Raw genomic sequence first — 22925 nt, forward strand, 5'->3', positions numbered from 1 at the left:
ACATCAGAAAATGCCAGTACCAGAGGATAGGAATTGTTTCAAATCAATTGCCATATTTGGGACTGAGAAGGAATTCTTCACCTTCCAGACAGGCCAGTGAACAAGGGTATATGTATGCATGGCATGCCTTTCCCTGTAGTGTATGCCTTGGCCCACTTGCTGAAGCCAGCTAGACAGACTATTCCTATACTTGGCAGACATTTCTGGCATGCCTTGGAGTAGCAATGGAGTTGAACTGCTAGATGTATTCTTTCCAGTTCTGTGATTCTAGGGTCTGCGCAGGGTCATATAATTATTAGGACCACATAGGCATGAATTTCTATTCAGGCAGTCACAATGTCCTAGTATGAAAAGCCTCCAATGAGTTGTAGCCAACCTGACCTGTAGGAGTGCGGAGGGTGAGAGAGAGTCTTTCTCCAGGAATGCTGCCCTGTCAGACCAAGCAGAAACAGTGCCCTGAAACATAGAAGTCTGTTTTGATTCAGAAACTCCATCTTCGGACTGTCTCACCTTGTGGACAAGGACCCCCCCCCCCCCACACACACACACACATACACCCAACCTAATGCCTGGCCCATACTCAGGAAACAGCATTTGAATATGGACAATAGCACAACCTGGGCGAAACCAGTTCTTTTGTCTATATCTCTTAATCTACACAAGAGTCTTCCTCTGGCTCATCCCCTTGTGACCATCTATGTTGCAACACCCACTGAGGGTCGTTACCTGTTTTGTCCAACACCTGGCAAAAACCCATCAAAGATAATGGGTCAGTCATCAGCTCAATGGTCTGATACTCAAGACCATTACCTCACTTTGGAACAGCAGGAAGCATGTCTTGGGCAAATGAAAAGGATTTCATTTGCCCAATACATGTTTTTCCCTATAAAAGCATATCTCAGAACCCTGTCAGTTGTCCAATATTATCACGCCACCATGGTGGCCAGTAATATTGTTCCATCAGAGTTAATTATTCAGAGCCTAGCCATTAGGTCTCTGTTTTTTGGACATCTACTACAAGACTGGTAAATCTTTTGATATCCTACAAGACTGGATAATCTTTTGATATCCCATCCCCTCTCTCTATATCCAAAACCTGCCTTTCACCTCTAAATTATATCCTAGGAACCTTGAAATGCATATGTTTTTACCCCAGTAACTAAGTGATTGTGAGTGAGATTTTATTTTATTCCATTTGTTATTTTCCCAATAAAACCATTGAAAAGGAAATTTATTTTTTTCTGCTGGTTTCTTATAGTGAGCTGACACCCGTATACATAGCCAGCCTGCCTGCCTGCCTGCCTATCTATCTAGTGATCAAGTTACCCATTGCTCCTCAGCGATGCTAAGAAACCTTGTGCTCTGTAGCTAATTTCCCCAACCAAAAAGAGTTGTTGCGTCCCACCAGAATAGAATAGAATAGAATAGAATCTTTATTGCCCAAGTGTGATTGGACACACAAGGAATTTGTCTCCGGTGCATATGCTCTCAGTGTACATAAAAGAAAAATACATTTGTCAAGAATCATAAGGTACAACACTTAATGATTGTCATATAGGTCTAGTAAGCAATCAGGAAACAATCAATAGTAATGAAAACATAAAATGTAAAATCATAAAATAAATGAAATGAAACAGTTTTGCAAATGTCCTTTGCTACAGGTGCTATAGTCATACAGTCATAAGTGGGGAGGAGATGGGTAATAGGAAATCGGATGAAAAAGTAGTGCAGTAATTATATAATAAATATATAATAAATAGTTTGACATTATCGAGGGAATTATTTGTTTAACAGAGTGATGGCATTCGGGAAAAAACTGTTCTTATGTCTAGTTGTCTTGGTGTGCAGTGCTCTGTAGCCGGCAGCGTTTAGAGGAGTAAGAGTTGAAACAGTTTATGTCAGGATGCAAGGGGTCAGTAAATATTTTCCACAGCCCTTTTTTGACCGATTGCAGTATACAGGTCCTCAATGGAAGGCAGGTTAGCAGCAATTGTATTTTCAGCAGTTCTGATTATTCTCAGAAGTCTGTGTCGATCTTGTTGGGTTGCAGAACCAAACCACACAGTTATAGAGGTGCAGATGACAGACTCAATGATTCCTCTGTAGAACTGTATCGAAAAGCAGCTCCTTGGGCAGTTTGAGCTTCCCTGAGGTTGGTATAGAAAGAACATTCTTTGTTGTGCTTTTTTTGATGACATTTTTGATGTTAGGTGACCATTTTTTAGGTCATGAGATATGATGGAGCCTAGAAATTTAAAGGTCTCTACTGTTGATACTGTGTTGTCTAGTATTGCATGTGAGAGGAGGTAGGATGGGAGGGTTTCTCCTGAAATCTACCACCATTTCTCACGGTTTTAAAGTGTGTTCAGTTCTAGATTGTTCCGAGTGGCACCACGAGGCTAGTTGTTCAACCTCCCGTCTGTATGCTTGGTTTTCATCGTTGTCTCGAATGGAGGCAATCACTGTTGTATCATCTGCAAATTTCCAGTATTTTTAACAGAGATGGATCGTTTGAGATGCAGTCATTGGTATACAGAGAGAAGAGAAGTGATGAATTGTACACAGCCTTGAGGGGCCCCTGTTGCTCATTTTACAGGTGTCTGATGTAATTTTTCCTAGCTTCACCTGCTGTTTTCCTATCTGTTAGGAAGCTTGTGAATCCACTTACAAATATGCTCCAGGTACTGCTAAGCTGATTTTATGGATTTGGTTAGAAGAATGTCGATTATGATAGTATTGAATGCTGAATTCGAGTCAACAAAGAAGGACCCTTGCATAGGTCTTTGGCGATTCAAGATGCTGTAGGATATAGTGCAAAGCCATGTTAACAGCATCATCTGTCGATCTATTTGCTCGGTATGCAAATTGCAAGGGGTCCAACAGTGGATCCGTGATGGTTTTCAAATGGTGCATCACTAGCCTTTCAAAAGTTTTCATAACTACAGATGTTAGAGCAACTGGTCTGTAGTCGTTCAGTTCCTTGATGGAAGGCCTAGCCCGACTTTGAGGCGATAATGGAGTGTTTTGGAAGCAAGAAGGAACATAGCACATCTCTAGTGATTTATTGAAGATTTGGGTGAAGATGGGGGCCAATTGGACAGCACAGACTTTTAAGCAAGAAGGTGTTATCTTGTCTGGGCCTGGTGCTTTTCCAGGCTTCTGTCTGTGAAATAGATCTTGCACTTCCTTTTCTGAGATCACCAGGGGTTGTAAACCCAATGAAATGGGTTCAGTTGTAGGAAGTTTGGCTATTTTTGGTACATCTGAAATAGAGGTTGTGGAGAAAGGTGACTGCAGATTGTTTTCAAACCTACAGTAGAACACATTCAGGTCGTCTGCCAATTGCTGATTTCCTTCAGCTTGGGAAGGTGGTTTGCTGTAACCGGTGATATTTTTGAGAGTTTTCCACATGTTTGCTGTTTCGTTTGGTGAAAACTGATTTTTTAGCTTTTCAGAGTAGTTTCTTTTTGCTGCTCTGATCTCCTTTGTTAATACATTTCTGGCCTGATTGTACAGCATTCTATCACCTTTTCTGTAGGCCATTTTGGGTAACAGAGTGCTTATCTATGCTGAAAGCTTATCTATAATTTATATTTTAGAAAACAAGGACAACCAAACTGGATTAAATCAAGGACCCAGCATTTTGAATCCAGTAGTGGCCAACCATGGGAAACTCAAAGTGAGACTTGGAGCAATATGCAATGGAGGTAGTCAAACCAAAGTATATGAAGCTATTGGCAGAATCCTAGAAGGAAATACTATGCAGATCAACAAGAAGCTATGAAGCATTTCAAAGTATCCATTCTCATCAGAAATCCCATATATGCTTTTGGATAGCTAGGAGAATAATGAAGAATACGTCATCTAAATAAACACCTGTGCTCACGCTGAAATGGGATACATTATATGCTATCATGGAATAAGAACATTTTTCACTCTATAGGCAGCTGAAAAACACCCACAAAGGAACTCTATTTAACACTAAGGAACTATTTTTTCTATGCAGTTCTTGGTTGTAACACGAACGGAATGTGAAGAGATCTACTTATAAATCAGTACAAGAGGCCCCAAAGCAGATGCAAGGAAATCCACCATACAAATGGCACGCAACAGCATGCTGAATGAAGAAATCAAGTATACCTAACCATATGTACACCAACACACACATGCATTGTAAAATGTATACTGGATGTCTCACAAAATGCCTAAACAACTTGTACACTTTAAGCAAACTGCCAAAAATACAGTTTAAGGCAATCACACGGTCATAACACAGACTTGCCAGCTTACCCCCAATGGTAGGTAATCTCCAAAAGCATCCCCACTACTGCTCAAAAGAATGATAGGAAGAGGAGATAAAGCAGGGGATGGTATCAACATGTTGGCATCCTTCTGGCTTAAACCCAGTGATTTAGCTGAAATCACCAACCCTCTGGATTTTAGGTAGACCATCAGTAATGTTACTTCGAGGTTTTGGCTGGCAGTGATGTTGACAACATCCTTTCCCACCCTGTCTCCCCAAAGTATCTTGGGGGTTCCAGGAATGTGCCTGGCAACTCTTATCAAAACATCATGCTACAAATCACTATGTAATCCATATAGACCAAACAAAATGAAAAATCTGATGTGGCTTGGCTCCGGACTTACAGCAAACACATTTCTTTACGCTCTTTTACAGACAGAATAATAATCACATCCTGTGTTATTGATTGGGGTGGCAGAATATCTTCAAAAAGTGGCCCAGGTGAGGGTTCAATTTCATTGCATCCCCTTTCCCTTTCAATTCTTCCTCACCGGTCTTGATCTTTTAATGTCACGCATGCTTGGGAGATTGCTTCAAAGTGATGTTGGCTGCAGTCCCAAGCACACTTTCCTGGGAGTAAGCCTCAGTGAATAAAATGGGACCATACTGAGTAGGCCAGTTTAGGATTACTCCCATGGTCATCCAAACACAGCCTCACAACAAATTATTTTTCCTTCAAGCCTATTGGGTTGGATCCAAATAATTTTTTCCACTCATGTTGTTCTTTAAAGTTCCCTTGAGGGGGTGGCATTTTGTGGAAATCAGTAGGCTACAGCAGAAGGCAACAGAAGGCAGTAGGCTACAGAAGGGGGAAGACAAGAAAGTCCCATTCCACTGATTCAATTCAGTGGATGGATGCATTGGCATAGAACAGATCAGACTGTGTGGCAAAAGCAGCCATAGCGTTTTCTGGATGGACAAAATATCCCAGCGGAAAATTGGGATCATACATACTGGGATGTTACTATCTCGGTTTCTCCCTCCGCATGGCAGCCCATCAGCATATTCAGGCAGGGAGGAAGAACTCCAGGTGACCCCCGGTTTAGTTTCATTTTCCTTGCCGACATTGTTGCACATGCGCAAACTGTCCCGTTTTTCCGCCATTCTGATTGGCTGTGAGGCGGGAAAAATAAACCAGCTAGTCTCCCGTGGTGTTGCACAGGAGCAGGATTGGCAAAGTTTTTTAAAAAGAACCCCCAATTTTATCGTTTTTTGAAAAGAGCGGGAGAAGGGAAATCTCACGGGGCTGGCCAAGTTAGACCCAGAAACCATGCGGAGATCATGGCCGAACCGGGATGTTTCACCTCCTTATCCCAGGATATACTGGCCGTGGGGAAAATGCCTATGTTAGTATACTGTTATGATCTCTGACAGTATTGCAAATCAATCACACAGAACTCCAGGCACACGTCATCCAGAGTCCTCACAGCTGCCATGTGTTCGTTGTGTGGACTTGGTAATGTATGAACTGGCTGGAGGGCTTTCTCTGTCTGAGATTTTCCATAGTAGTTACCAATCAGCGTGAGCTACGCAGACAATTCTGATGTGGTGTAGGTTTTCTGTCATTTATGTGATTCCCTTATACCTGTTCAGTCACTTTGATACAACCTTTAAAATGCTACCTCCTTGGAAAGTCTGTCAAAGTAGGTTGACTTCTAACCTAAATTAAACCAATTCAAATGTATGTTCATTTACCAATACATCTTCTCATGGCAACAGCAGTATAAAGCCAGTGAAATATCAGCCATAAAAATATAAGAAAGAATTTGCAGACAATTTTAACACAGAATCGCTTTTAATTCAAGCTATACATAGGGATCCACAAGGTATTATTCTACTCACCTACACACTGGTTGCCTTCACTCATTTGGTAACCAAACCGACAAATAGCTGTTCTCGGAGCTGCAGGAAAACCAGGAGCAGGAGCCGGAACCGGAGCTGGAGGTGGTGGATATATGTTAGAGTATGGATTCAGAAATGGTGACCGATAAACTGGATTTGTTCGGGGAGCACATAAATAGCCGCCGTTTTGATTAACACACACCATATCTCCTCTACAGGCTTCAACAATCGTTCGGCATTCATCAACATCTGAAAGAATGCAGGAACAAACAAAAAATAAATCAGTACTGCTGTCAGCTAATTAAATTTTTAAGACTGATTAGTCAACTGTAGTTCAAAGTAATTCATAATGAATGTATTTAAATTGAATCATTAATCAACCACCTCTATTTAAATAACTGTTCGTGTTAGCTTTTTAAAAGGGATTAGACAAATTCATGGAAGATAGGTCCATCAATTATTATTACCCACAGGAAATGAACTACCTTTTGAAAAAGGCCATGAGACATTCCACAATTTTTAAGAGACTTTTCTTGTTTTTACAGAATACAGCCACTGGGGCTGTGGTTCAAAAGGAGGGATTGCATGATAGGGTAAGAGGGGCTTTTAAAACTAGCCAGGGCAAATTCTACAGTGGCTAGAATGGTGAACTAGGATCTGTTGGGTTCAAGTTTGCATCCCCAACCTGTCACAAGTGACCATGGGCCTAACTTGCCTTATAGGACTTATTTGTGAGCATAACATGGACGAGAGGAGAATGAAGTAAGTCCCTTTGGGGAGGAAGGCAGCACATGAAGTAAATAAATATATTTATAGATACATATTGGGGGGAGGGGTAAAAGCAGCTGGATGATGCCACTTCTCAGGAGGAAAATGAACTGAAAAAATGGTTTAAAAGCACCTCTTTTACACATTGGTCTCTCCTTTTACACCACTTTTCCTGGGGCTTTACTTTTTAATGGAAAGAAGTGTATATTAAAAAGATCAAAGAACAGCATGGAACAAATATATCTGCCACATGTTCCTCAAGCTTTAATCGATTAATCTACCCCGTGAATGGTCTAAGTTTTCCACTCTAACAATTCTGACATGTTCACATATATCTGACATACAAGAAACATTTTCCCTTTCCTTTCCTAAACAAAACTGCAACAGTTGTGCCAGTCAGCTGTGTGCCTGTGCAACTCAGACCTGAGGCTAGTGCTGAAGGCTCTTCCCAGCTCTGGTGGGGTCCAGCAACTGTACTATACAGAACAGGAATTTTAATGTAGAAGCAATTGCAAGAGAGGGGGTGAGGGGTAGAAATAGTAATAGTCCGTGGTAAGGTCTTCTAGTGCATGTCAATCAACTAACAAGAGTTCACTGGTTCCAGGCCTTTCTTCCCAGGGTCACCTGACACTGTTCAGCAGCAAACTCTCTTTCTGGAGCTTTGGTCGTTCAGCAGGAATCCCCAGAATTCTCCGCTCCAGGGTTTGGTTCCCTTTTTCCCCCAGCTTTCCACCAGCTGTTTTCTCCACATTGCCAGCTGTTCCTGCCCTGACTAGACCCATCAACTCCTCCCTCCACTCCTAAGGCCAGCCAGTCCAGAGCCAGAGCTGCTGCAAGATGTAATCTCTGAAATTCCATTACCACTGATTAACAAAAATTAACACAACTCTAACCACCTCTGTTGGTTTCTCATCTTGGAAGGGGAGAAATTGTGTAGATGTCTGGGAGTGCCAGGGGGAGTGGAAATGTCCTGTTCCTTTAAAGGAGCAGATGCACAGCTAACGGCCAGGCAAGAGGGGGCCTTTCCCAACTTACCTTAAGCCCCGCGCTACTTGAGGAGAGTAGTGCGGGGTCCCCCAGCACTCCCCACGAGAGGGGCGGCGACAGCGCAGCCACCCCGATGCTGCCGCTGTCGCGCCCCCTCAGCACACAGCATCCCAGGCGCTCTTCTTAAGGGCACCTTTTGATGACACCGCACAGAGCGCGGGGTCATGGGGACGCCTGGGCGCGCACCTGGGATGCCGCGCGCTGAGAGCAGTGCGCGGCATAGGGGGGATCCAAGAAAGTGGGGAAAGGCCCAAAGATATCAAGTGCAAAGAGGCTGCAGAGTAAATCTGAGAAGGTAAGAGAGATCATGAGACAGTGGTCACTGGCAAAGAAGTCCTAAGGAACTTCAGAGACAGGCAGAAGAGTAGCAGAAGGACATGGTGATAAGTAAATTTAACTCATGACCCACAATCTGGAGGCCAGACAGCATCCTGGCCAGGGTCTTCCAAACAGCAAAGGCTCAGCATGGGCAATGACATAATTGTCACAGTGAGCATCTGGAATAAATAAGTTTGTTCTGAAAGAACTCCTATGTTTGGTGTCACTTGTGGTGATCACTTCCACCAAATGAGACTACAATGACATTGTGAGAGTAGCCCACACTGCACAGCTGTTCAGGTGTCTAGTTTGTTTTATTTTTACACTGCAGCTAAAATAGAAGTCTCAAATTTTTGTTCCCTCTAATCCTTAGTTTCATTGCTAATTACAGACATCGACAGCCTGTCATTGCTAACTCACCTATACAAAGCACAACATCAGGATCCACAGTATAGAACTTTGTGATCCTCCCCCACTTCCCACCCACAACACTGAAGGTTTGATTTGGCAGCTGTGAAACTTGGCTCTTGCTCTGAAACTCCTCATTTCTTTCAGTCTTGCTTGCATAAACATAGATACAAAATGTTGAAGGCTAGGGAATTCTAGTCTCCTCACAGGTTCCACCCACGTTTTTATAGAGTTTTTGTCATATAAAAATGACCAGACAAATGTAGATTAAAAAGATCTGAGAGTGGCTGTGATTAAAAAGATCTGAGCGTAGCTATGATTTTGATCTAACAAGGATGTTATTTGAACTTCTGCACATGTTCATTTTGTGTGTGTGTGTGTGTGGGGGAAATTACAGGAATGTAGTATATATTATGATTATAAAACATGAGGTGTGGCCTCTTAATGGATGACATTGAATTGTCATTATCCCATACTCCTAATTACCCATGCTGTTTCCATATGGGGACTTTGCCCCAGATGGAAGATAGCACGAACCCAGTTTGGGGGGAAGCATCCATACGATTATGTGCTCTTTCCAAGCATGATGTGCAGGGCTTTTGTAGATTTCCCCTTTAAGCCAGAGCACAATAAAAACCTCCTTTGCTCTGACTCAAATGCAAAATGGCAAGGAGACTACAAGCACAGTCCTGTGTGGAAACTCTGCCAGTAGCCTATCTAGGGAGGGCAAGTCTTTTTTAGTTGACAGCTGAACTAAGCTATGGTTGAGCCGCAAGCTCAGCTGTGAGTCACAACTTAGCTGTAAAGGTTGCTGGGTCATGGGAGGAGAGAGTCAATAAGATCCTTGTCACTCCCCTGGGAAATAAGTGAATATGCAAGAGATATGGTCCATATATCGAGAATTGCTGAACTTTAAAAATGACACATGGGAACTTAAACCTAAGGAGGAGGTAACAGATACTGTGAAAAACTGATTCCATTATTATTAGTTACGGGAGACATTTAGAACTGACCAAAAGAATATGGGTTTTGAAATGATAGGATTTGAAAATAAAGTTTGTCCAAATGATGAGAAATTGATTACTAAAATATATAAGATGTTATTGAAATGGGATACAGAAGTTGAGGTTGTAAAGTCAGTAATGATCAAGTGGGCCAGAAATATCATCAGTAATATAAATTTGGAGCAGTAGGAGAGACTATGAAAAAGTGATTTGAACTTTACAGCATGTTATAATCTGAAAGAAAATCATTATACAATTATGTACAGATAGTATCTGATGGCAAAAAAATGTCAAAAATGTGTAAAGGTATATTTAATAGATGTTGGAAAGGCCAAAAACATTAGGGATCTTTTTCATATGTGGTGATTATGTACAGAGGCTACCTAATTTTGGGACATGATAACTCAAAGAAATACAAAAAATTCTGAAAATAATAATAAAGAAAAAGCCTGAAGTTTTCTATTGCGACCAATGGGAGATGACATCCCACATCAATATAGACTGCTTTTCATGTATATGTGTACTGCTGCAAGGACATTGTATGTGCAGAAATGGAGAGATAAAAAAATACCAACAAAGGAAGATTGGATACAGTAGGTCACAGAATCTTCAGAAATAACAGTAATAGTAAAGTAACAACTTTACTAAAGGACAGTAATATGGAGAAGTTTATAGAAAACTGGAAACCTTTTACAGACTACCCTCTGAAAAAATATGGTAGAAGAGAAATACTTGCAGGGTTTGAGGTCTAAAAGAAAACAACAGATTGAAATAGAATATTAGAAAGGATAAAGTGTGTACCAGTAACTGATATATTGTTCCATTTTAAATAGATGCACGAACCTAGAATGAATTAGAATTCAACAATGAGATATCTGGTTATTTTATTTGTTTATTGGGTTATTTTTTTGTTATTTTTCTTTTTCATATTTCATGTTCTAGTTTTGCATTGACATGGTGGTGGTGTGAAAGTGTTTATGTTTTTGTTGTAATTCTTTTGTATGTTGAGATAATAAAAATGAGAAAAAAATAAGATCCTTGTCACATTGCTTCTTCTGTGCCAGTGCAACAGGGGGCCAAGGGGAGGGGAGGGATAGAGTAGGTGGACCTCATCCCTGTCCCCCTCCACCCCACTTGCTGCTGCTTCCATAATGGGGAGAGGGCTTTTCTTTCCCCCATGTGGAAACAGCCTGCTCAGAAATCCTGCCACATGAAACTTAATATATAGAAAACCAACTACATTAAATTTGGTTCCTAGGCAGGTCCCCTGCAAGTGGTGTATGAGTACAGTAAAGTGAAGGAAATTAAGTTACTTCATTACTAAATTTTTCCACTACAGTGGTACCGTTTGGATTTTCTGCGTCAAGCATCAAAATGTCTTAAACGGTTTCTCATTACCACCTATCATTCAATGCAGCCTTTTGAATTGGGTACCGTAGCTGCCTTTTCAGTCCATTTAGATTCCCAACCATTCAATTTTTAAACACTGTATTTCAGACAATATATCTGTCAAACTTCCTTTCCAACTCTACTATTTTCCAAGAAGTCTGTGGTGTTGATATACAGGAAGTAACCACGTGCCAATGTGAATGATCTAATTTCCATGCTAATGCTGGATAAATCACATTTTCAGTGCCCCGCCCCCCCCCCCACCCCCCCAGATTTGTCTTGCCGATTAGAAACTGCAGTCTGCAGATTTACTTGGGAAATATGGATTCAGGCTCAAAATCTCTAGGATCCAAATCCAGTAATTTGCAGTGGCCACAACATAGCTGCTTCCCATTACTCATTGGGGTGGTTCCTATCTAGTGAGAGCAGAGCAGCATTCATAGAACTGAATCTTTTCTTCCCCTATACAGCTGCAGCATGTTGTGCCCTCCAAAAAGGTGCTTCTAAAGGCCAGGGGAGTCCCAAAGACAACTTGAGGCTACAGAGAAGGTCTGAAGTGAAAGGAAGAAATTGGCAAAAATGGATTCCTCTCCCCTTTCAGCCGGTGAAGGAGGAAGGATTCACCTCAGTGAAACTTACCAGAGCATTTGAAAACAGTTAATTAATCTCCTGAAGCAAACTTTTTTTTGGCATGTGTGTTAAAAATATTTATACTTTATTTTTCCGTTTGTTGAAACCAGGCGGTCAACATTATAAAACTGCAATACAGATTAAAATAAGGCATCGAAACCATAACAATAATGACATCAGGAACATGCTTTCACTAAACAAAGACCAGGCATTGAATCCCTGTTCAAAACAACTGATGCATTCAAAATCCTACCTAAGCATTGGCCTGAGGCACGGTCCAGCTCAAACCCATTTGAGCATTGCTGCTAAAAAGAAAATAGAAAGGGCACTCAATTCAAACAATGGATGAACATAAATCCACAGATCTGATGGAACACAACCCAGCCCCTTTGCTCTTATTCGCACAACACATAAACAAAATGCAGAAGTGTTATTTGAAATTAATCAGATGGGGCACATTGCTACTCTTCCTGAACACAAAAAGTTGGATCTAACGGAGCACTTCCATTTTTGGAAGGAGAATTTCTTTGAGCAAAAAATTCATTCCCTCTTCAGAAGGACATTTTACACCAACTCAAAGCCTTCTCTACACACAACTCACCCTCTAGGAACTGGGATCTGAACTGTCCGAGACTGAGAGGAAAAGAGATTTTGAGGTAGCAGGGGATAACTCAATGAAACTGTCAACTCTGGCTCAGGGATGTTTCGGGATTATTAGGAGAGGAATTGAAAATAAAATGGCCAATCCAGTAATGCCCATATATAGGTGTGCAGAAGAGGGGCAACCAAGACAGGGTGGACTGGGGAGCAGAAATGGACTGGGGGGCAGAGAGGGAAAGAGCAGGCTTCCACAGCCTCTACCTGGTTCCCCTCCATCCGAATTGTACCTGGCAGGGGCTGATGGGAATTGTAGTCCATGAACATCTGGATCACCATAGGTTGGCCACCCCTGATTTAGTATAATTCTACTCATTTTGTTATTGATTTATACTCTGCCATTTAATCCAATGGAGACTCAAAGTGGCTTACTTCAGTCTCCTTGCCGCCATTTTACCTTCACAACGACCCTGTGAGTGTTGCAGGCCCAACTTCACCCAGCACATTTCCAAAGCAGAGCAGGGCTCTGAATGGATTTTTTAGATCCTAATCCAGAACTCTAACCACTACAGTATGCTGGATTTTATTTGGGAATTATATTTGAATGCAACGTCTAGAGCCATGGTGGCGAACCTATGGCACTCCAGATGTTCATGGACTACAATGCCCATCAGCCACTGCCAGCATGGCCAATTGGCCATGTTGGCAGGGGCTGATGGGAATTGTAGTTATTGGCCATGCTGGCAGGGGCTGATGGGAATTGTAGTCTATGAACATCTGGAGTGCCATAGGTTTGCCACCACTCGTCTAAAGGCTTATGTTTTGCAAGAATTTTTTTTCATGACTTTTCTGCCATCCCGACAGAGATTAATCAATAATGAGGAGACGTTTGGCTCCAGTTCTACCTGGTTCTAACCCATCACTGTAAACTGAATCCAACTGCATAGCTTTTTGGTTCAGTTCTTCGCTTGCCAACCCACAGTAATTACCACCACCCCAGACATGTTTCTATATGTTTCTCTTACCTGTGACTTCCCACGACTTATAAGGCAGCCAGCCACCATGAAAATGGTCAGTATCCTGCAACAGGAAGAGAAATAGGCTATGAACACATTTCCGTGTGGATGCTCAACATGTTGGGCAAGATACAGACAAGCCCAGTATTCTTTGATGTAACTCCCTCACATCCAGAGCCACACCAGAGGAAAGATCAGGTAAGGTCAACTTACACTCATCAGATGTGGGAAGTGGATATTGACAATTGACAGTATTATGACTGCAGTAGCCATCAGAAGGATTTAGAATTTACATATCTGGATTCTCAAAGTCAGGCCCTGGCTATCCAAGAGTGAATCCAGTGTTTCACAAACTTCCAAGAGTGTGCCAAACAACATGTTGTGTACCATCACATTAATATTTTCTCTGTTTTTTGTTCAAACCACACACAGCCTCCTGACGGCTGAGAGTTTCATCAGACAGATGGTGGAGAAGGAGAGGGTCACTATGCATTTTCTCTTCCAGCTGTACCTTTTTTCTGCAGGATGACAAACAGGGGATGGTTTTCATACAGGGGAAAAACTCACAATAAAGGGATGTGCAGCCTCACCCCATTGCTTTTCCAATGAAACTCTCTGTGTCTGGAAACTGCTTTCAATTAAAAGAAAAACAGCAAAGAAAAGTTACGCACAGCTGAATATAATGTGCAGTTTGGCCCAGGATCCTTCCCCTCTCCTGTATTAAATTTGTAGAAAACACCTTACTCTTACAAAAGGTAAAAGAATGCAAAAAAAAGAGAGAACACTTTGAGGAGCCATCCCACTGCGCTTCTGAATGAGTCACTGTTTGATGTGCACCTCCCATAAAGACAGGTAGATGTGGATACATTTGCACATAAAGAATAACTAATAATTTATCCATTCCCAGTAGAAGAAGGTAAGACCAGAGCAAGTAAATCATGCAGCAGAAGCCTCCCTTGCATGTGTGCCTACTTTGGGAGGCACCCGGTTGTTTAGTGGCTTTATTTGTTGAGGCATGCAATTTAGGAATGACAGGGTTAATCTCTGTTATAAACAAAGTGCTCACTCAGCAAAGGAAAGGCTCATTCCAATCAGCCATTAGTTCTTCCAGATGAAAGATCATGCATGAACTTCTAAAACCTTGGCAAGCTTCACTCACACACTTTGTCCTTGGAAAGCGGAAATTAAGTGACTTCAGGGGCTGGGTGGTGGGGTGGGGGTGTCTGGGTAAACGCCCTGCCCAGGGAACTTCTGAAGTTGAACTTGGACCTGTACATTCACCTTAACCTCCAAAAACGCATTTAAAAATCTTGACTGTCGTAATTCTTTATATCACTCTCTTTTTCAAAACAGTACATTTTTAAGAGTACTTTTTTTTAGAACAGGGGTGTCCAACTTTGGTGCTTCAGATGTTCATGGACTACAATTCCCATCAGCCCCTGCTGGCATGGCCATGAACATCTGAAGCGCCAGAGTTGGACACCACTGTTTTAGAACATTGGTGTGCGTGGTTAGTTGCGAGTTGGTAGGGAGTCAGGGCCATGATGAGTCCTATCATACAGCTTCTTCTTTGACACAGGGGTTTTCCTTCATGGGGCAGCTGAAAGCCCCCTGGATAACATCATGGTGTTATTTCTCTGGCTCCCCTTGTATCTGTTTTACTCTGGAGAAAATATAAAGCTAATTTTCTTAGTATATAAAGGGGAAACTGCTGAGTGGCTGCAGGTGGAGCATCTGTTGTGACATTCCCCTGGTGTCACTATGGGGAAGGGACTGGAGCCAAAATCAGTTTGTAAAATGGTGCTCTGCATAGGACTGCTTGCTTAGAATTGGGAAACACCTCAAGATTTTTGGGGGGAGCTGGGGAAGGTGGGGTTTGGAGAGGAGAAGGACCTCATCAGGTTACAATGCCATAGAGCCCATCCTCCACCACCCCCCTTCTGCCCAATGGAGGAGGCGTCCACTTTCTCCGTTGGGCAGAGGGGTTTTCCCTGCCCGGTGCTGCCGGCTCCCGCGATGTGAGAGCCGGCAGCACGAGGTAGGGAAGCCTCCTCCGGCAGCACGAGGCAACCTACTACCCCCATCTCCCCTCTGCCCAACGGAGGCTTCCCTGCCCGGCACTGCCGGCTCCCGCAATGTGAGAGCTGGCAGCACGAGGCAGGCCGCTGCCGCCATCCCCTCCTCCAAGCACTCTTGGCTCCCTCAGCCAGCCCCTGCCTGAGGGGCCGACTGCACACTTCTCAGGCAAGGGTTGGCTGAGGGGAGCCGGAGGAAGTGGCAGGGCGGCAGCCGTGCAACCTGCACTTCAACCAGGTGGGGGGGGGCGCCCACAACAAGCCGCCCCACAACCAGGTGGGGGCGCGCCTACAACAAGCCGCCCCGGGTGTCCCCATTGGCGCTATGCCTCTGGGCTGAAGATCTCCTGGGATTTCAACTGATCTCCAGATGCCACAGATTAGTTCATCTGGAAAAAATGGCCACTTTCGAGGGTGGCCTCCAAGGCACTACACCCCACTGAAGACTCTTCCCGCCCCAAATCCCTCCCTCCTCAGGCTCCACCCCCAAAATCTCCAAGAATTTCCCAACCCAGAGCTGGCAACCACAGCAACAGGGGAGGGAGCTGCATCAGCAAGCCGCGAGAAAGAGACTGAATATACACATGTTGCTCCAGACTGTTCTCGTGCTGCCTGCTGATGCTGCTGTGGCAGCGGCACATTTTTGTGCCCCCATGATGGGAACCCAAAGCCAATGCCTGTTTTAGAGGCCTCATACAATAAAAATCGCTTCACTATTCTTGCAGAAAACCTCAATATAACACCAACAGGTGGCACAATTGGCCTGAGAGAGCAACGGCTGTGGGCCTCAGCTAGGGAAATGATTTGGCTTTTTTGCCAACTCCAGGTTGGGAAACTACTGGAGATTTGGGCATTGGCAGGTGTTAGGGTGGGGAGGAACCTCAGCAGGGCACGATGGCATGGAGTCCGTCCTCCGAAGCAACATTTTTCTCCAGGAAATGGATGCCTGTAGTAGTCTGCAGATCAGTTGTAATTCTGGGAGATCTCCAGACTCCATCTGGAGTTTGGCAACCCATAGTGCAAGGGTCTAAACCAGTGGTGGCGAACCTATGGCACGGGTGCCAGAGGTGGCACTCAGATCCCTCTCTGTGGGCACGCTCGCACAGAGTTCGTCATGTGGAGCACAGGCACCAGGCCCGCCAGCCGAGTCCTCCCTGCTTGCTGAGGTGCACACACATCAAGTCCAGTGGCCCAGGCCAGCCTAGATGTGGGGGGTGATTTCCCCTTTCCACATCTAGGCTGGCCTGGGCCACTGGACTTGATGTGTGTGCACCTCAGCAAGCAGGGAGGACTCGGCTGGCGGGCCTGGTGCCTGTGCTCCAGGTGACTGCTGCCCAGGGGTGGGGCAAAGGTGGAAGAGGTGCTACAGAGGCACAGAGCGGTGCATGTGAGACTTGCTGGAGGCTATAGCAGGCTGGCCCCTGCTCAAGGGGGTTATTCAGGTTAAATTGCCGCATTGGCACTTCGCAATAAATAAGTGGGTTTTGGGTTGAAGTTTGGGCACTCAGTCTCGAAAAGGTTCGCCATCACTGGTCTAAACTGCAGCTTTCTGATCTCATTCTTAACTCTGTGCCGACAGGCCTGAAAGGGGAAAAAATGTTATGCCCTTGAATAGGGACTATAGTATGTGAAAATGGGGATGCTGACACTTTTACTTATTTATTTAGAGATTTTTTATGCCACCTGTGTAAATAATCTTCTGTTTTATGGAGTGAGGGAAAGTAATATCACCAGGTAAACAGCATCCCACTAAACCTTTATTAAAGGGACTGGATACTCCCCTCCCCCCCTTCCCTACAGGCAGCTGACAACTCTAGCCATACTCTCTGCAGCCTGCTAACCCCAGGAGCAATTGGGGGTCACTTCCAATTCCTCCCACCAGTACCCCAGGCACCAGTAGGCATTAAAGGGAATTGCAGGAAGCTCTCCTAAAGCTTCACCTCCCACCCCACTCTGCCCCCTACTACCATATGGAGCCATTATTGAAATTCAGTGGGTCTATTCAGTATGGGGGGGGGGGGCTTCCTGGGAACCCCATGCAAACTATCTTTAGTGGATTAAAAAGGGGGCTGCGCATGCAATAACCGTGGACTGCCTGACAGGGTTCCTGCAAGGATGACAGCAGGCTAATGTTTGTGAAGTACTTTGAACATCAAAAACATGACAGGCCTGCTAAGTTCCATAATGTGTCATGATTGATCAGAGGTGGAGCTTTCCATGAAGACATACGGGGACGTTTGCCCTCGACAGGCCATCGTTCAGTCACCTGGTGGGGTGGAAAATCCCCATACACACACACCCCTCCTCCAGATTGATCTACTTATGAAGCGGTAGAATCAGGTGGCGATTGCCACAGGGAACCTGTGCACATGAGAGGACAGAACCTACCAGAATATTCTTCTGTGTCAACTTAACGGCAAGAATAGAAATTGCACAAGAGCGAAGAACTTTCCGGTGGATAGGACCCAGTGTGCCTATTAAATAATGGTGTTTGTGGGGAATTAAGTAACTGCTCTATAAAATATCATCTAATTAAAACTAGTTTAGACAGTTTTTTTTTTTTAGAAAAGTCACCTTTTCTATTGCTGGTCCAAATATTTACTATGCCCTGTGTACCTAAGGGATGCTACTAACCTGTTTTCCTCCCTGTACATTATAATGCCACCAAGGTGTTTTCTAGTTGTGATGGCAACTTCTCAAACCTTTCAGAATAAGCTCAGAAAACTCAGCCAATCCCTCAACTAGCAACCCCACTCAGGCAGATGTTGCTTATTTGGCAGCTCTTTAAGCAGCAGAAAAAAAATAGACTTGTTCTCTAGAGAGCGTGCCTGGAATCAGATCCAATGCAGCCTGAAGTGCTATGTCATCCACCATTTAATGTGGCACTTTGTTCACTTTGTTTGATCTTCTGCAAGCTTTCCAAAGTCAGGGGACAATTTCAAAAGCACCACACTGGATGCAATGCAAACAGGCATAATTGAGTTTTAGCAAGCCAAAGGAAATGAAGCCACACTGCACGAGAGCAAATTTTGGGCTTGCAGCTGGATGCATACTCAACAGCCAATCCTGGCTATTTGACGAGTACTTCTGTATCGAACACATGAATCTGCAAGCAAACGGTTATAGTCACCATAAAAAGTACACTTAAAATATAATATGAAGGGACCCCACAGAAGCGTCCTATTCAAAGGTGGGTCACAGAAACACCGCCCAGAGCCCCTAGAGGATGGGGCGGTATAAAAGTTTAATAAATAAATAAATAAAAAATAAATAAAAGTGCAAAAATTAAAGCATGGCCACCTGGGACTGCTCAACGTCTTCAAAAGGATTTTCAGAGACAAATGACAGCAATCAAATTAGAGAGTTAAAAAGAACAAGAGGGACCTTTTGGTTAAATTCCTTTACCCAATATTCAAACTTAAATATATGTAGTTGTCTCATTACTCTCACCTTCCATTTTCCTACTCCCACCTGTCATCTTTTTCCCTTTCAAAATTTAGATTGTATGTATCTTGGGAGAATAACACTCAGTATTTGCATAACGCTTTCAAACATTCATCAGCATTACCTTCCTAGCTGTTCAACAATGTTTCCTCGTCGTGAGGGTAAAAGCCCTCCGGGGATGGGGGGCTTTACCGAAATCAAATAACAACTAACTAACTAACTAACTAACTAACTAACTAACTAACTAACTAACTAACTACAAACATACATACATACATACAAGATAAATTGGCTTGCCTGAAGCCATCTACAAAGCCACTGAGTGTGTTTGTGTCAGAGGCAAGATTTGAACTGACAACTTCCTGATTTTTAATTTATGGTGCCATCTAATCCTTTTAAAGTCAATGGACTTAGAAAGGTGTAACTCTGCTTATGATGGCATTGTCTTTTAGCTATAATATTATTCCCCTTCTCTGTAAGGCACCACTGGAATTAACAGTATGACAATAATAACTGTGGTTATTCTGTCTACAAGCTCCTGTGAGTTCAATAAAATCAATATGAGTTTTAAACCCAATCTTCTTAGTCTATCAAACAGTGGAGAGTTCCTCTTGTAAAATTATGGTCTGCATCCCCATCTTTAAGGCACCTATAGTTACAAAACCTAGTTCAACTCCTTTAAACTATTGAGAAAATTCTAAGCTGGGTATGCTGGCTTAGCAAACAGTCATTAATAGAATATTTTAAGAAATAACTTCCACTGCAGTTAAATGACCTGCAATTTGATATCAATAACTGCTAATGCATGCCTGTGGAGAAAATCCTCTTAGATGTTCATGCTTCTCTATAAGTTGCTGGGACCATAAATTGCAGAACATAGTGCAAATGATATTGTTCCATGCTGAAGAATGGAACCCCCTTGCTCTAGTTCTGGTTCTTTACACGCAAGTCCGATGGGATGGGCTGTCTTTGGCTAGGAACTGTTTGACAGTCAACAAAAAATAATGTAAAAGGCATACATTAAGTGCGCATGACCCACCTTTTTAATCCCGTCATGTCCAAAGTGGTGAAGAAAGCTGAGGTATTGAAAAACGGTGCCTCAAATATTTGCTGAGTAGCTAAAACTTAGGTTTGCACATTAGAGCTTTTGCTAGAAGTCCAGTCCTGCCATCATTTATATATCCCAGAGAATGAAACAGCAAATAATACAGAAACAGAGTTAAGGAGAAAGAGAGTGAAGGAAGGAAGGAAGAGGGAGGGAAGGAGGGGAGAAGAGGGAAGGGAGAAGGAGAGGTCTGCTCCTCCTCAGACACTGCAGAGAATACAGCAAAGGCACCTGGTTTTGCTTAGTACACTTCTGTAATTCAGCATTAAACCAATTGGAGGAGGAATGTTAAAAATGAGCACTTCATTTTCTAAGTATGTTAAACAATGCAAATGGGAGGCCTCAGCCTGGGGACAGCTGGTTTAGATTAGAGAGCTCACCAACTGGCTAGACTCCTCACAACACTCCTGAGGAGCCTGCCAGAAGAAGAAAACGCTGGCCCTTGGAAGTCAAGCTGCTGCTTCTTCTGCAAATGTTTCAAGGAAGCGTGCCTCAGCAAAGGCAGCTCTGGCATAGGGGCAGGACAAATGATAAGCAGAAGGTAGTTGGGAGCAGAATGCACACACACACACACACCAGGGGCTTTCCACAAAGACTGCGTTTGCTAACATCTCACCAACTGATTCACAGCTAAACCATTTCTTGCCAATAGCACAACGGGACAGCTTGGGCCACCTGAGAGGGAAAGAACTCAAATTTGTGATAGCTGCTGACACAAGGTTTCTACAGGTTTTTGTCCATTCTGACACAAGAACAGCCAACAACTGAACATGCTAAACGGAGGATAGCTGGCTGGCACCACAAATTGGCGGCTGCATCTTTCCATGTTTTAAGGTAATGTTGAAGTAAAGGTCACTTTTTGCTAAACAGGAAGAGTTTCGGTCTGTTTGCTCCAGTGTTTACATCACATGACTACTGGTCATGGCCTTAATTCAGAGATGCCAAAATAGAAAGCCTAGCCCATAGTAAGTTATGGGTCACCAGGTTGTTTAGAGTGAGATGTGGGGAAAATGCATCATAAGTAACTAAAGCAGGTGCTACCTTTGAGGACGACAAAAACCAAAAGTGCATCATATAATATTCTGTGGTGATGTTTTCAGGTTAATAGGATGCAACAAAATGCCTTTGGCCACCCTGCTTTTCTAAAGATGTTTGGTTTCTCCTGTACGTCATGAAGCATGTTCACTTGGTTCAAGATGTTGGGAACGGGCTGTAGTGGGTTTTCCAGGCCATATGACTACAGCCACACAGCCTGAAAAATCCACAACAGCCAGTTCATTCTGGCTGTGAATTCAACAATACTATTGGGAATCATTTCCTTGAATATTTATTTATTTATTTATTTATTTATTTATTCGTTCCACTTTTATACCGCCCTCCCCCAAAGGGCTCAGGGCGGTTTACATCCTCTTAGATGTTCATGCTTTGCAAGGGAACGTCCACATAAGAGCGACTTGCAATAATCAAGTATAGAGGTGACCGTAGCATGGATCACAGTGGCCAGGTCAGTCTGGGAGAGGTAAGAGGCCAACTGCCGTGCCTGACGCAGATGAAAAAACGCAACCTGGGTTATACGGGCCACCTGGGCCTCCATGGATAGAGATGACTCCAGGTGGACCATCCAGGCTGTAGACCGAGGAGGCCACCAGCAAGGAGACCCCCTCCTGCAACAGCGGCTGAAACCCCTTGCCCCCCCACCCCATTTTGGCCTACCACAAGACCGCCATCTTAGCTGGATTCATTTTTAACCTGCTATACTGCAACCACCCAGCTATAGCCTCCAAACAGTGCTGCAGAGCCACAGGTTAGGATAGTTTCTGTTTCATGCCCAACACAGAAGCTGGACTATAAGGGATCCAAAGCTGATGCATCTTCCAGAAACCCCTGAGGGGAGAGGAAGGGAAAGGAGCTTGTAAGCCACCTTAAGTCTCCTTACAGGAGAGAAAGGTGAGATATAAATCCAAACTCTTCTTCTTCCCCTTCTTCCTACTTACAGCATGGAATTATGGGCCATATGGGACAAACTGTCACAATGTCCAATTCCACATACCTCTTTTTTTATACGCCTCTTAAGTAATCTTTCCTTTTCCCTAGTCCATATTCTATGCCAAGATCCCATATCTTCTCAGTGCTTAGTGCCTTCCCTCTTCTGGTAGCTTAATACACTTCTTTCTTCCAAGTTCCAAATTTTCAATTTTTGCTCCTATCTTGGTATCATCCAAGGAGTCTGTTTTTATATGAGGGCTGACCCTAGAAAATCCCCCTTTTTCCCTTAAAAAAATCACTCCCCCTTTTTCCCCTTAAAACATCACTCAGTAGAATGTGCTGGTTACCTTTGATGGCAAAGTCATTCCTATGGGTAACTACTATATATTGCAGTGGAAGTGTGTTAAATGCCAAAAAAGTCAATTTATATGTAAACCTAGCACTTAAGTTACATTAATTCACCAAAGGTTTGACACTTCTGACAGCTGTAAATAATGTATACCAGTCATCATGCTTTTCTTTTAAGCATCAGCAGCTGTTTGCTTTTGGTTCATTGTAACCCTGCCAATGTGAACTTTTTAAAACTTTAAATTCCACAGGAAGCTCAGAAATATATACTAATTGCACCACATTAGAGCTGCGAGGTGGTGCCTAAATGGCAAACAAAGCATGAAAGCCAGGCTTAGAAAGCATGAATAGGCTGATGTGGCTGAAATGGGCGACTCTTACTGAAGCATTTAGCCCAGCTCATTCCACTTTTGTGGGCAATAAAAGCATGGCATGAACAAAACAATTCAGTTGCCATCAACTTAAATGAAATAAAACAGATTAAAAACTCTCCATCTTTCCCACACTGAAGAAGAACAGAAGTTTGGATTTATATCCCCCCTTTCTCTCCTGCAGGAGACTCAAAGGGGCTTACAATCTCCTTGCCCTTCCCCCCTCACAACAAACACCCTGTGAGGTGGATGGGGCTGAGAGAGCTCCGAAAAG

At 43.4% G+C, this 22925-nt stretch overlaps 1 protein-coding gene across 5 annotated transcripts in view; it reads right to left on the minus strand.

The window, feature by feature from the left end:
* The window catches only part of FBLN5 (fibulin 5), a 68890-nt gene extending 48744 nt beyond the window's left edge, over window positions 1-20146 (minus strand). Inside the window, exons 1-4 of one of the 5 annotated variants that reach the window (XM_048485214.1) lie at window positions 19881-20146; window positions 13332-13386; window positions 11963-12011; window positions 6146-6241 (exon numbers count right to left, since the gene is read on the minus strand). In XM_048485214.1, the coding sequence (XP_048341171.1) occupies window positions 6146-6241; window positions 11963-12011; window positions 13332-13386; window positions 19881-19897 (217 nt within the window). In that variant the 5' untranslated portion in view covers window positions 19898-20146. Of the gene's footprint in view, window positions 1-6145; window positions 6395-11962; window positions 12015-13331; window positions 13387-19880 lie in introns of all 5 variants that reach the window. The other 4 variants (XM_048485212.1, XM_048485213.1, XM_048485211.1 and 1 more) reach the window with 4 other exon arrangements.
* Window positions 20147-22925: the final 2779 nt, after the last annotated feature.

Source organism: Sphaerodactylus townsendi, linkage group LG02 (genome assembly GCF_021028975.2).
Source record: "Sphaerodactylus townsendi isolate TG3544 linkage group LG02, MPM_Stown_v2.3, whole genome shotgun sequence".
In the NCBI taxonomy this organism is placed as follows: Eukaryota; Metazoa; Chordata; class Lepidosauria; order Squamata; family Sphaerodactylidae; genus Sphaerodactylus; species Sphaerodactylus townsendi.